The sequence below is a fragment of the Aricia agestis genome, chromosome 7 (genome assembly GCF_905147365.1).
Source record: "Aricia agestis chromosome 7, ilAriAges1.1, whole genome shotgun sequence".
Lineage (NCBI taxonomy): Eukaryota > Metazoa > Arthropoda > Insecta > Lepidoptera > Lycaenidae > Aricia > Aricia agestis.
The window spans coordinates 18883512-18899644 of NC_056412.1; the positions used below are offsets into that span (position 1 = coordinate 18883512).

Sequence of the window (16133 nt, forward strand, 5' to 3'; positions counted from 1 at the left end):
GTAAAAAATAATCATGTGTGGCATAAGCAGTTTTTCTCGCGCCGTTAGATGATATCACTTCAGAATGTTATAAATCATTGAAATTTAAATTTTTACTGATAAAAGTTCTTTTGCTAGTAAATATACATCTTTTTATTTATAATTCAATAAAAAAATGTAACAAATGCTGTAATTTAAAAATTCGTGTCAAGGGTCGTCTCCAGCGGAATCGCCCTACTTTAATAATTAATAATAATATTAAAATAAAATAAAAAATGAGGAGGGGTCCCATACAAAAACACAATTTGTGGCTTACTTTTGCTCTATAATAGTATGGAACCCTTCGTGCGCGAATCTGACTCGCACTTGGCACACACTTCACACTCGCAGTTGCAATCTTTTATTTTCATGAATATATATTTTTATTATTTTATTACATTCAAATATTTAATTTTGCCTTATCGCACCTACCATTAGTGCTTTTACCTTACCTGATATACTCATAAGCTTACAGTCTTAGATATGACAATGATGACAATGAATATACATATTATAGTTTTTTTTTATAACTTACTTATTTTGCAGACAATAGAATCTCGTGAGCATATAGAGGGAGACCAGGCTTCATCTGTTAATGTTTCACAATTGAACTTGGTGGACTTGGCCGGCTCTGAGAGGGCGGGACAGACCGGTGCTACGGGGAAAAGGTTTAAAGAAGGCACACATATTAACAAATCCCTTTCCACACTGGCTCTTGTGATAAAGCAGCTGTCGGAGAACCAAAGAGGTTCGGAAAACCAGTGAGTAGTCATTTATTTCCGTTTGTTGTAAGTAGACTGGCTACTGGTGGAAAAACAAGTTTGTTGTTGACTTATGTTATGGCTTATTAGATTATATGCCCAATCTGCTAACATTGAAGGGTACTCAGTAAAACTCATTCAGAAATTGAGAAACAATGGATTAAATTACAAACAGATACTTTAACAGACATGCATATGATATTTTATTAGTGTCACTAACAGTTTTGCGTATAAATTTCAGACACGTCAATTACCGCGACAGCAAACTCACGCGGATCTTACAGAACTCTCTGGGAGGGAACGCGAAGACCGGTATCATTTGTGCCGTTACTCCAGCTCATGTTGATGAAACTATATCGACGTTGCAGTACGTATAACCTTTTGCTTACTAATATTATGAATGCGAAATGTGTCTATTAGGCCACGGATACGAAGTCAGCGGGAAGCGGGGCGGCGGCGACGGGGGCGCGGAGGCGGCGCTTACCAATCTATAGATTTTTATGGAACTAGCCTCGAAGGCAGCGACGCGACGAGCGCCGTACAAGCCAGTTTCCTGCGACGCCATCACCACTACCCGCTGACTTCGAATCCACGACCTTATCTCTTCACGCTTAAACTGCTAAACCAATTTTGATGAAATCTGGTATACAGATACTTTCGAGTCCCGAGAAAGGATATAGGATAGTCTTTATCCTGAAGAGTGTGGTTCAATACGCTTACTGTCGGCACTAATGGCCCGAATGATGGTCAGTGCGACAGTTAAATCAGTATGACTGATTGTTAGCTAGCGGCTAGCGCTCACTTGAGACGCGCCAGATTTGCAAAAAAAATGTACGCTTTTATAAGCTTGGGCTGCCCTGCTCAAGGATTACATACACGTAATCCTTGAGTTGAGTGATATTAATTCAGAAGTTTGGATATGTATTATGAGACAATGAGAATGCAATAATTTGTTAAAATAAAAAAAAAATTGAAGGAAAAAGCGTGTTTTTAAGTTTTGTTTAACTATTATTTATTTTAGTTAAGTAAAAGGATAATTAATCTTTACCAACATTTCAACCAAATGTAATGTTTTAAGATTCGCCAGTCGAGCTAAGGCTATAAAGAACACACCTGCAGTCAACACGGTGGCCACAAACGAGACGATGATCCAGAATCTTACCAAAGAACTCTCTGTACTGAAAACACAATTGGAGGGAAAGAAAAATTTGGAGGTAGGACAATTACAAAAACATCTATAGGTTTTTACTAAAAAGCATAATAATATCTATCTGTCTGTTACATCGTCACGCATGGAGGTAGTTTGATGGATATACTTGACTGAGGGACTTGGCCTTGGCCCATAGGACAGTTTTTGTTGCGGAAAAAAATTACGGGTGTGCAATGAACTACTTTCGCTGCGACGGAGTTGCGGGCGTCATTTTGTTATAATACTTAGGTCCTGTTTCACCACTTCCTGATAAGTGACGAATAGGCTATCCAACAATTAACTTGACTAATCAATTATGGAGAATCTGTCAAAAAAGTTGTGAATAGCCTATGCGGCACTTCATAAGAAAGTGGTGAAACAGGCCTTTAATCAAGCAAGTTTTTATAAAACTATTATTAGCTTGTAAGATTATTAGCATATTATTAATAGATTATTAGCATAAGAATGTAGTATTATTAGCTTGTAAGATTAGGACATGTAAGGGTTTATTATTCTTAATGATGTATTAATTTTTTGTACTAAGTATATTGAATTACTTATAGTATAAAATGGAAATTAATTAATGGACTTATTTAGAATGAGTGCTCAAAAATTTTCATGCTATATTATTAGTGAAAAGTGCGATCATGGAAAGATTATCATAGTTCTGTAACACCAAAATGTACCACTTTTAAAGCAAATAAAGAAATATGAATATGAATATGAAAACTGATATAAATTTATTTTTCATTGTTCTTTGCGCAATTCCTTCCTTTAAAAGCCTTAGGGTTTCCCTAGTAGGAGTTTCGTCAGAGTGGATTGAAATCTACATGCTTACTATTTTTTTAAAAGCTAGGAATTGTTACTAAGTTATTAGTTTTTGATTTTGTGTATTCTTAATGATTTTCATTCCAGCAAGACAATCACAATCTCCAGAATAAAATCGCTATGTTGCAAAGTTTGATTCTCAATGGTATCGTTCAACGGAGCACCACGGACATGGGCGGAGCGCGACGGAAACTGAATGCGCCGCGACGTAATACCATATCAACGTTGCATCCTATTGAAGAGGATGATTTACCAGAACCACCGAGAAAACCCAAGTTTTGTACGCCCAGCTTGAAATATAAGTAAGTGTCTTGGCTTTAAATATATGGGTTGTAAGTGGGTGTTCCTATGCAGGATGTAACAAAACAAAGTGATAGTACTTTAGGCAGTGTATGTAATATGTATCCCTTATATAAGGTACTGCGCAAGTAGCAGTGTAGCTGAAAGAGACTATGAAAAATATACAAAAATAAAAAAAGTTACTGATTCAACATTGCTACTTTCACCATAAACTTTATAATATTAGGGACAAATACACACCCTAAGGCTGCCTTCACATTAAATCGCGAGTAGTGCGCTGTGCGGCAGTCGCGCGACTTAATGTGAAGGCAGTCTTAGGATTAGCCCGGTCGCACATTGTCCGAATTCTGATCAGAAACATTTGAATTCCGCCGGACCGCCACCCTGCACACTATCCGAAATATCCTTCCGGCGAGTTCGAGCTCACTCGGCTCAGTACAAAATGTAAGAGACAGCGCGGACGTTCAACGTTTCTCTTCAGAAATTTCGGACAATGTACGGCCGGGCTTAATCCAAAAAAAGTTATACACGTAAACAAGGTATACAATGTTAAGTCTTTGTTGTAACTTTTATAATGTATTAGAGAATATAATATTATATTTACGAAAGTTTACTTAAACGCCAGAGTTCGATAACTCTTATTTATTTAACTAATAATTTGTAATTTTTTTTTTAAATATTAATTTTATCAAAAAGATGGCCTTGGGCGAGTTTCTTACGCCGGTTCTTCTGACCGGGTTAGTTTCCGAACCGGTAGGCATCGTAGTCACGACTCACGACGTTCAAAAAGAGTATTTATAATGCCTATTTTTTTACTTTTTTGCAGCCCTGCGATGATAAACGCTTCAGAATTCAAGCCGATACAGAAAACTGCGAGTTTATCTTGCGTTGACGAAGAACCGCGCCTCGTGACGCCGCCCCCTACGGAAAAAAAGGTTAACTTCAACAACGAAGTCATTGAAATAGGTTTGTGTCAAAATCTAATCTGAATCTCACAGAAAACCGTAAAACAGCGCTTGCGCTGTGTTTCGCCAAGTGAGTGAGTTTACCGGAGGCCCAATCCCCTACCCTATTCCCTTCCCTATTTTCTTCCCTACCCTCCCCTATTTCCTTCCCTTTTCTTCTCTACCCTCCCCTATTACCCTATTCCCTCTTAAAAGGCCGGCAACGCACCTGCTGCAGCTCTTCTCATGCTACGATTGTCCATGGGCGACAGAAGTTGCTTTCCATCAGGTGACCCGTTTGAAAGAAAGAAAGAAAGAAAACCTTTATTTGTGCAAGAAAACATACATAGCTTAGTTACAATAAATGATACATCATACAATGTTTTCGAGCACAAGCCGACGCAGCTCAGCATATGCTGACTGCGAGCAATCAGCGCTGATCTTCCGCTGGGCCGACAGGTTACGTCACGGACATCAAACCGGGTTCACAGATAAAAGTTTATATAACTTATGAGTTATGACACAACTATATAGAAAACAGCAAGTCACAGAAGTATATTGTTAAGTTGAAAAGAGTAAAGACACAAATATCGAAAATGTACCTAAAATATATCTTCAATAATAGGTAATTGTATCATTCTATAATTAAGATTTAAAACCAGTGTAAATAAAAAGTATAGTTAAAACAGTATAAAGGGCAAAAACGACAGTTTGCTCGTTTGCCCCCTTATTTCATAAAAAAAATATAATAATAAAATGCCCACCAGTAGTTAGCTCAAACTATCCTCGGCCACGCTCTAGTGTCTAGATAAAAAAATGTAATCCCTACTGATATTGTAAATTGCGACAGACGACAGTGTATGTTTTTTACATCTTCACTCTTAAACGGCTGAACTGATTTGGATAAAATATGGTATGGAGATTCATATAGAGACGGAAAAGGTTATATAATATTCGTTTTTATCTCACGAAATGTATGGTTACTGTGCGATTAACGAATTCTAAAGCAGCGCAAACATCGCATCAGAGGATTAGCAATAATTCAGATTGGAAAAAGTGGGCCTAAAGGTGGCTTTCGGATATTTTTCGGACAAATTCAAATAAAATGCTACTTTATGACATAGACTATCTAGGTATCAGTTTCTACTGACATTTGTGTGGCGACCCATGCTGCCGCCGCGCCGCGCCGGCGGCGGCGTAAAAGCTAGTGGCGTAGAGATAAACGAAACCGCATATTATGTCATGAAGTGGCAAGTGGCATTTCGTTTAATTTTTTGTCTGTTGGGCTCGCTTGCGGCAAAGATCCGAAAGCAAAAAATATTATTATTGTGACTTAAGTTGGTATTGTTTTCAGATAGCGACGACGACAACTCGACACTTTCGTTGGTCTGTTCGCCATATCACAAGTGTAGAGGTAAGCTTGACGTTTCGTTAAATTATCTTATTAGAAACTACACACAATACAGTTTGTAAGTGTAGAAAATATTGTTCCCTATAAATCCATATTTTTGGCCCTTATAGAGAGAGAACTAATGAAACAATATTTTAAACAAAATAAGTTTTACTCAATTTCTACAAATACTAGGAAGTTGCAATTTTTTATTTACGCTACCTTAACCCGTCGACACAATAGAATTTCTATTGTGTCTTGGTCATCGGTGACCGTATGGGGCTTAATAAATTAACAATTTACAATGCCAAAAACGCAGAACAACAGACAGACTCATATCAACAACAATCAACACTTCAAGAATTTAATATCTATCAAATGGCCGACCCGACCGACACCGACTTTAAAAAAAAGATCGGATGCTAGTCGGTAATAAGATAGCTTAGGTGACAAGTGACGACTGAAGAATGACGACTAATAGCTGTGCTTGTTTTTCCTACTAATAGAAATGTATATCATAGATTAGATTTACTTTTTATCAAAATATTAATGATTAGTTTTAAAGATAAAATGAGTGAATACATAGCTCGTTTTTCCTGTGGTAATATTTTTATTATATTGTTTTGAAAATTTTTGAGTTTTTATTTATTCTTTAATTAGTATTTAATAATTTCAGATGAAACTAAAACACCTCCTTGTATATTGAAGAAAAATGCAAAACTAGCCGAGAAGAATTTAAAAGATATTATGGAGCTGACAGAACGAGAAAAAATTTTCTCACCCAATGTTGTAAGTAATTTAATGGTATATTATTTTGCGCTATTTCTACTATTAAAATTCTACTAATTTTACTATTGGATTATTCTAACTGACTGGAAAAACAAAACTTTTAGACAGAACTGATGGAAAGCATAGAGAAGAAATCATCAACAATAGCAAAATTAGAAGACGACGTTGATAAATTGTCTAAAATAACACGTGAAAAAGATGTAAAAATAGAAAATCTAAGAGGCAATATCGAAAAAGTGGAAAGGGAGATTGCTAATTTATCCAGTGAGAAGGTATTTATTTATATTATACTTAAATATATTATACAATTATTATTACTAGAGATCGCCCAATGGTCGAAATTCGACCTTAGTTTCAACGACTTTAGGACTACTACCTATATTTTGTAAAAAAATATTGACTTTATCATATTTTTTTTCAACTCTTGTCTCTGGGACTCAGCTGATCTCAGACTGGCCGTGTAAGCATTGTCTAATGGCGGCTCTCGACATAGGCGAACGCGTTGGCCAACGCGTCTGCAGACGCGTTGGCCCAATGTGTAGAACGGGCGTTCGCGCGTTGGCCGTAGGTATTTAGACGTTGGCCAACGCGCGAACGCCCGTTCTACACATTGGGCCAACGCGTCTGCAGACGCGTTGGCCAACGCGTTCGCCTATGTCGAGAGCCGCCATTATAGTATCTAAGATTCAATAAAAAAAACTATAGTCCATTTTCAATTTGTCAACTTGTTGTCAACAGACTTCAACCATAGATAAAAGAGTACAATTCGTATGTATGCTTGTCACCGAAAAATCTGTCATCGTTCCTAGTGTGTGTGTTGTAGTGTGTGTAATGTTTTATTTCTTAAAAAAATGTATGATAAAAACATAATTTCAAAATAATATTAGCTCGATGCACTCCTTCCCCATATAAACTATAACTGTGCAAAATTTCATTCACCTATGTTTCCCCATTTTTCGTCAAAAGGGATACAAATGAAATCAAATCATTTATTTCGGGCATCAGAGGCTATACAAAGTTTTTCTCTCGCGTATTAATATACTTAAGATGCGCTATATATACTTAAGATGCGCTTACAGAGGCAATAATTGCTCGGCGACACGAATGGAGCGATCTGGAGTAATTAGTGGAGCAATTTATTTCATATCGCTCAAATATTCGATGGCCACATTACTCAATATTGTATTGCGCGATATTGCTGCTTGTTGCCGCAAATTGCTTAATGTAGTCGCGTCAAAGTTGACGATAATTGACTGGAGTTGAGCAATTTTAGTTGCCCGTATTTTTTTATTTACCATTACTCGTGTTTGCAGTACTTTTTCTAATTTACATTTATCTTTCAGGGAAATTTTGAAAAACTTATTAAAGAATACGAAACTAAATTGACTGACTCGGAAGTTACTATTGATGTTTTGAAAAATAAAGCAAAAATAAGGGAACAAGAACTACTCTCTTTGTTACGTAATAATAGCTCAAAGAAAACTTATGAAAGTGCAGGTAATAAATTTCTTGGATGATATGTTTTCTTAATTATTATTAATGAGGATATTTTAAACATTCCTTGTTTGTCCGCAGGAATCAATACGTCTTTTATTTGCGCTGAAAACGGAAATAATGAACATGACGATGCATTAATAACAGATTTGCAAACTCAGCTTAAACTTAAAGAAGAAACTATTATAGAATTGCACGAACGAATATCACAACAAACAAACATCATTAATGATTTAAAAACATGTAATAAAGATTTTGAAAAATTGTTAAATACACACAAAGATCACGTTACCTTATTAGAAAGCGATAATGCTACTCAGAAAACTGAATTAGATAAATTAAATGCAGTCATAAAAGAACAAAAAGATTTAATTGAATCTATGAATACGCAAGTCGAATCATATTGTAATAGTACTCAAGAGCTGCAGTTTAAACTTGACGAAAAAGATAATATACTTAAAGAATTTATTATAGCAGTAGATATAGAGGGAATGTTGGCTTATGATGAAGTTATGGTTGCAAGCACTGATAATTTGAAAAATATGATTCAATCTTTGAAAATTAATTTACAAAATACAAAAGAAGAAATTAGTAAAATTAATAATACAAATGAAAGTTCAAAGAATTATTGTGATGTTCTTAAAGAGTTAGAAAGTAGCAGAGAGCAAATAAAATCCCTTACCGAGGAATTAACAAAGGTCAAAATGACTTTTAATGAAAATTGCTGTGATAAAACCGAGATAACAGAGGAGAACAGTAATCTTCAAAAGATAATTTCCGATCTAAATATTGAGCTGTCAAAGCTTCAAGAAGAAAGAAATTTATTGCAAAATCAAAATGATGCTTATCAAGATGAGGTAACAAAATTAAAAGAATGTGTTGACCTTTTGAATGTAAAGATTGTAGGAAGGGAACAAGATTCTGAATCTATGAAACGCCAAAACGAGGAACTTAGTAAAAAAATATTTGCAATAGAATGTGATATCGGAGATAATAACAAAAAAATCAGTTCCTTAGAGGAACAATTAAGAAATACTCAAACCTGTGTAGATGATATAAAATTATTATTAGATAAAGTTAGTAAAATTACTTCGTTATTATCAGAAAATGTAAGAGATGTGCCTTTAGTCGTAGATGATCTAGTCATAGCTTTAAAGATTTTCGGTGATAGCTTAGACACTTTAGAAAATGCAGTCCTAAATATTGTCAAACAGAAAGATGATATGGCAATACTGATTGAAAAGCAAGAATTAGAAGTAGACAGATATCAGTCAATACTAATTGAAAATAGTAAAAGTATTGAAGATTTTACCTGTGAGTGTGTAGCAATATTAGAGACCAATGTCCGATCAGAAAATAAAGCTTTAACTGATTCGTCAGACTCAAACAATCAAGTAAACGACGGCTGTGATTACTTAAAGGACAATTTACGAAACCTCATAGAATCTATAAAAATTACAAAATCACATTTCACTGAGGAATTAGACGCGAAACGAATAGAAATAAATAAATTGTTATGCTCTAACACCAGCAAAGAATCTGAATTGGATGAAGTGAAGTCTCAAATATCTAAGCTAGAAGAGGAAGTAAATAATAGAGATAAACTCCTCAGTAACGTATTAAATAGATGCTCACAACTTACCACAGAATTAGCTATAGAAAATAACATCTCATGTGAATTTGACACTAATACTGAGAATATATTCGAGAAAATCATATTAACACTGGAAAAAATATCCAATTACGTCACAGTATTAAAAGCCGAAAACATCGATGAGTCTGACAACACAAAAAATGCTATAAGCAACGCAAAATCAGAAATCTTAAAACTCACGGAAGAAAACCTACAACTTATAAATAATATTGACATTTTGGAAAATGTTAAATTAGATTTATCAGCAAAACTAAAGCAAGTTGTTGATAAAAATGATCTATTTATTATCAATCTAAGGAAATGTAAAGAGTTATTGGATTCCTTAAAGAGAGATGTGCAATCAAACTTACAAGAATTTAAGTATGGCTTTTCAAACTTAAATGACTTATTTAAGGAGCACATCATAAATAGAATACGGAACGAGTATTCAGATCTTTTAGATATTTCAAAGCCCGATAGTCAAAATGTTTTGAATGAGCTAAAACTGGATGTGACGGAAAATGTTAATAGCAAATATAGTAACGTTGATATAAATTCCCGAGAAACGCTGCATTCACCGCCAAGCTTACTAACAATTTGTTGTAACACTATAGCGGATGCTTTAGACCAAGATAATAAGGATAAGTTGTCAAGTTCCGAATCATCTACTTGCAGCACAAATTTCGAAAATGTTTGCCAATGTGAACAGTTGTTACTAGAAATACAATCTTTGAGGGAAGATAAAGAATATTTAACAAACAAGATCAGTTCTCTACAAAAAGAAAACGAAGAATTAGTTAGTGAGCAAGAAATTGTTCAAAAAGAGGTACGATCACTCATAGATTCATCACACGAACTACAAAAAAAGCTTATCAATCATCGAACCAACCTATCCACATTGATGGCCACGACGTACGCTGAAAACAAATCGCTAACGTCGCAAATAAAATGCCTGCAGCACTACTACAGTCGTTTCTACAGCGGGTGTCAAAAAGATATACCCAGCTTTAAAAAGCAGTTGCAGGATCTAATGGTTCTGCTCAAAACTGAAAATCTCCCTAGACATAACGACTCCTTCAAAAGATATTCCTTGCCCGACACACTAGATAATACATTGATACAAACAATATTTAAAAACGAGTCTATGTTAGATGGTGACCTTCTCATGTTAGACACAAATGTAAGCCTCACTACTTGCGACAATACATTACTAGGTGCCGATCAGACGGGCCTCGAAATAACGCAAATAAATTACTGTAGAGAGGTAGGTTGTCAAACGAGTGACTATGAAGATCGCTCATCTAATTTATATTCTCAGGTCGAAGCCGAAAAAATAGCCAACTCTCTAGAAGAACTCAGAGAAGAAAATGATAAACTACGCAAAGTCGTAGATGAATATTTCGACTCGAAAACATCTAAAACCAATCTAGTTGATTCAACGTGCAGCCCGGCGAAAGATCATTGTAATGCATTTTCAGAATGTAAACACTTAGAACAATTAAATGTAGTGGAAAGGGAGTTTTCTGAAAAATACCAAATTTTATCCAAAAAACTCTCGGATATGGAATCTCAAAAATCAGAAGTCGAAAATAAGTTTGATAAATTAAATTTGGAAATGCCTAATGTGGATGCGCTTACGCGAAAATTAAATGCGTTTGAAAAAGAATTGCAAAGCAAACAAAATAACATAGATAAGTTAACGAGTTCATTGAGACAAATGGAAAAGTTACAGGAAGAAAATGAAGATTTGTCAAATCAAGTAATGGATTATGTGTTGGAGATTGACACTCTCAAAGCAGAACATGAAATATTAAAGAATGAAAAAACTGACTTACTAAAGAAATTGGAAAATGATGTCGAATCTAAACAATCGACTGAAACCTCCGATGGATTATGCTTAGAGTGCAAAATCAAAGACCAAGCTATAAACGAATTAAGAGATAAACTTTCTTCTGATTCATACAGTAGACTGAATAGAAGCTACAGTGATTCAGAAAGTTCATCTCGTTACAACAAATTGTGTACCTTACAAAGTGAGTTACACGCCGGCAAAGAAGATTGTATAGAACTGAAGGAGAGTGTCGCAACTATAAAAAATCATTTAGACGGTAGTCCAAACCACCAGCCAATGGATATGGATATCAGTATGGAACAACCACATATTTTCAGTCTAAACGAGGAGCTCGCTGATAATAAAAATAGCAAAGGTGATTCGATAGACCCCTTAGACATCTACAATGTTGAGAGGATAAATTGTTACAATTTTTTGATAGAGAAAACGGATGATGCGACTTCAGTTCTCGATTCTAATATGAAAATAATAGACGTCATGACAATGTTATACGAAAAACTAGTTTTGAAGCACAGCAACGAGGTTCAAAACTTAAGAAATTGTCTTAAAGATTTTGAGGAAGAGAAACTGAATCTAGATAAGCGAGTGGCTAGTTTAAAAGTAGAAAATGACAAAGTTATGAATGACTACAACGAAAGAAACCAGTATTTGCAAACGATGGCGGAGGTTGTATTAAGTTTGAAAAATAATTTAACGTTAATGGAAGATATGAGTGTACCTTCCGATATAATAGTGTACTTCAAAGACAATTTCCTGGCGAGAGTGGACTCTGAATTCGGTCTGCAGGGCTCTTCTGTATTTGAAAAGTTGATCAACACCATGCAGAATGAACATTGTCATAAAATTCTAGACAAAGAGCAGCATAATCAAAGTCTACAAGAGCAATTAAAAAATATACAAAACGAACTATCGACCGTTAGCGAAAATTTGGCTGAATTGAAGTCTGCACTCGCTAATAAGGAAAACGAGTACAACTTGCTTAATCAGAAAAAAGAACAAATTCATGAGATTAACAATGCCGTGACTCTAGACATTATTAAGAAAGAAAGGGACCTAAGAGAAACGGTCAAAACTATTTACAAGAGAGTGACTGATTCTGATATACCGCATGTTAAAGATTTAGACATATCTCTGCCGTTGAATGATATCATAAAATTGTTGTTTGAAATCACATTTAATCACCTAAGCCAAACGAGTTCAGATCAAAGTGAACAATTGAAAATTCTAAATGAGGATTTTTTGAACTCCAAAAATCAACTTATCGAAAAAGAAAAAGAACTCGAATCTCTTAAAGAACAAAATATTGCGATCAAAGCACAAAACGATATAAATGCAGCGTCAGTTTCAGATTTACAACAAAAACTTCTAGAGTATGAAAATCTGAACAAGGTCTTTAAGGAAAATTACGATAGGAAGATACAAGACAATGTAGCGCAAGTTGCAAACCTTACAGAGAAAATTAATATGCTAAAAGAAGAAATATCAAATAAGGAAATGAAAATAATAGATTTGGAATCGAGACTAATTTCTAAAGACGAACAAAATAATTTTGAAAACGAAAAACTTACAGAAGCAATGAAATCTGTAGCCGAAGCGAATAAGGTAGTAGAAGAACTTAAATCTGTAAATGAAAGGATTGTACAAGATAAAGATACTCTTTCCAAAGAATTGGAGGAGGCTAATAAAACGATAGCACAATATAAACAACAATTAGAGAAACTAAGTAACGATATATTAGTATTAAAGGAGTCCGTTAAAGAAAATATTCCAACCGTAGACAAGTTAAGTTCAGAAATACAATTATTACAACAGGAGAAAAAAGAATTGTACAATAAGTTGCAAGAAATGGCTAAGGAATGCACCCAACTACAAGTGAATATAAAAACACACGAAAAAACTGCAGAAATTCAAAGCAAAATGATCATAAAGTAAGTTTATAATGTATTTTTAAAACAGATGTTGCATGCGATTTTGCCACTATAAAGATTTACTCTTCGGTAGTTTTTTAATCATTAGATTCTGTGCCAACTGACATCATTTGGCACAGAATCTATCATTGTGGAGCCTATTTAATGGAAAAAAATGATCTACTAAAAAAAAAACACTACTTTTTAGGACCCGCAAACAAAAAGAAGACGCAGAACTGGAATCTCGAGAAAAGGATAAAAAATTAGAAGAAATGGAAGCGAAATGCAAACAAATGCAAGAAGAATGTGACCGACTTAGCAAAGACATAAAAACTGCCAAAGATGACCTAACCACCTTACAATCAACCAAACATCTGCTTGAGGTAAGTAGGCCGTAGGCCGACGAACCTACGTAATTTGGTCGGGTTTCTCTGTTAGTTGCCAGTCATGATGTTTGGGCCAGCCATAACCTGAACGAATTACGTTGGTCAGCCATCTGCCTACTGAGGTATAAGTGAGACACGCACAGCCAGTACAACCGTTTATTTCGGACTGATCCCGCGACATCACAGACACACCCGCGCGTGCGCAGGTAATCACACAAATACACATAAGTAGCTGAACTGGGGTGATTTTGTATTTACGACCCCAATGCAACAGGTGGAAATTATACAAAATCTTCTGTCAATCACCTGCTGCATTGCTGTCGTAAGATACAAACTGTATTCATCCAGTGGTTATCTGTTTGTTATTAACCAGCTGACTGCGACACATATACCGAGTCAACTTTTGGGTGATACAGGAACAAAATTGTATAGGTACCAACCTTTAACTCTAACATAATATATAATTGATTGTACTGTCGGTTCTTGGTGGAAATTCATTTTTAATACATAAAACACAGTATTACGTGCACTTTTTCCACTATATTCATTAATTACTACAAATTTAACATAAACACGACCGGTTTCGATATAAACACTGATGATGATTTATATCGGAACCGGTCGTGTTTAAGTTAAATTTCTAGTAATTAATGAATATAGTGGAAAAAGTGCACGTAATACTGTGTTTGATTTGTGTTTAATTCTAAATATTAAAGTGAGAACTTAAAGCCATTCAATCAAACAGCTAGCCCTTTGACTGAACAACGCCATTTAATTACACGGCTATACGTCGTTTAGCCACTTGTATACTGAAACGTTCAACACTACAGCTAGATGATGCTTAGCCAACTGTTTAAATGGTAAATTTACTAAGGTGGCCATTAGTTTAGTGCTATTATAACAACAACAACTTTTACACAAGCGTGATGATAACAAGCAGATTAATTGTATTCTCATTTTGAACACAATTGTTATAAATACCTTGGTGCATTTCATAATCCCGTAATTTCTCCTCGAATATTAGTTTAAATCATGATTCAACTCGTATGCGCCCCCATAATTTCTGTCTCTTTAATAATACTTGTAACGTATATTTACGAAAAATATCTTAGTACAACCACAAAACACCGGTTAGTGGTCGCCATATTGTAAACAAAACGCACCTAGCGCCGCGGTGGTAAGCGCTGAACTAATTCAATCAAACGGCTGCTTTTGAATCAGCTGTAGTATTGATCGTTTTGAGCGACATAAATGTTAATTAAAAAGCTAGACGTGTAATTGAATGGCGTTGTTCAGTCAAAGGGCCAGCTGTTTGATTGAACGGTTATTTAAACCAGTTGGCTGCGACATATGTCTTATATTTCTCTATGGGTTGACTGGCAGATAATGACATAAGGCATTAAGTTTACCTTTGTATGTATGTACATACCTTTATGTGCAGTTTTTAAATAAGATTGTGTCTTACTATTTTTAAAGTGTATTTTAATTTGTAGAACAATTCAATTTCAGGCTAGAGTGAGCGAGCTTGAGCAAGAGTTGGAAGAGAAGAGAGGCCGCATGTCAGTGGGCTCCGTGACTAGACGACGTCGACAGAGCATACACGATGCCAGGAGAACACACGACAGCGAAGGTAAGCTTAAAGTAAAATTATCAGCAGGAACGTGCCGCATTTTAGAATTTATTGTATGAAATGGTGTGAAACTTCGCATATTCGTCCGCACCGTACGCGTACGGCGCGTACGGTGCGGACGAATGTGCGATCAGCTTAAAAGTCATCGCATCTTGACAACCGAATTCACATAGCTTACATTACCATATTACCATGCTAGGCTGTAAGCTGGGTTGGCGTCGAGTCGATGTAATGTGCGATGTCCTTTAATATGATTAAAACGTCTCCATGGTCTACTGACTTAGAGCGTGGTTCTTGACTCGGAGGTCGTGGATTCGATTCTCGCGTTGGAACATGTGATTTCCTGGTGGTGGATTGTCTAACAAGTAAGATGTTTCATGCGTCGAATGGGCATGTAAAATGTCGGTTTTGCTCCTGATCTCTGCCAGTCGTGTCGGTCTTCCGTCCCACTGGGTTATGAGAGTTAAGGAATAGAGATTTCTCTTGTGCAGTACGTGTGCAGCGCCTCATGCGTAACTGACCTGGTTTGAATGAAATCAGCCACTGTCACAGAAACCGGTGTCGAGTTGTTATCATTATTTAATATGATTCTCATTACAGATGAGAGGAGACTAGAAGCGATGTTCAAGTGTCAGACACCGACCGAGGACATGTTCATGGACGTGGACAGCGGCTCCAGCCGCAGCACACCCGTGAGACACAGCCGCGGGTGAGACGATCAAGTTATTCACAAGCAGACCCGACGGAGGTTGTCTTGCCACATCTATGGCCTAAAACGCACCTGCAACTCTTCTAATGTTGCAAGTGTCTATGGGCGACGGTAGTTGCTTATCATGTGACCAGTTTGCTCGTTTGCTCTTATTAAAAAAATATGTAGACTGAAGCTTTAAGTATCAAAAGCCTAACCGAAGTTACGTGTTCAATTTTCTAACTTTACATTTATTATTTTTTTATTTTTCTCCCAGAAAGAGCCTCCTACTTCAATGAATATTCTAAAAAACCTTTTTCCAAC

The 16133-nt window shown here is 35.7% G+C and overlaps 1 protein-coding gene across 1 annotated transcript in view; it reads left to right on the top strand.

Moving 5' to 3' along the window:
- LOC121728563 (kinesin-related protein 4-like) overlaps positions 1–16133 on the top strand; it is a 34803-nt gene that overhangs the window by 11837 nt on the left and 6833 nt on the right. The window contains exons 5-17 of the mRNA XM_042116734.1: positions 565–779; positions 1021–1146; positions 1858–1993; positions 2884–3098; positions 3923–4062; positions 5395–5454; positions 6107–6219; positions 6324–6491; positions 7563–7716; positions 7795–13126; positions 13314–13488; positions 15001–15121; positions 15722–15830. Coding sequence (XP_041972668.1) covers positions 565–779; positions 1021–1146; positions 1858–1993; positions 2884–3098; positions 3923–4062; positions 5395–5454; positions 6107–6219; positions 6324–6491; positions 7563–7716; positions 7795–13126; positions 13314–13488; positions 15001–15121; positions 15722–15830 — 7064 coding nt within the window. The remainder of the gene's footprint in view (positions 1–564; positions 780–1020; positions 1147–1857; positions 1994–2883; positions 3099–3922; positions 4063–5394; positions 5455–6106; positions 6220–6323; positions 6492–7562; positions 7717–7794; positions 13127–13313; positions 13489–15000; positions 15122–15721; positions 15831–16133) is intronic.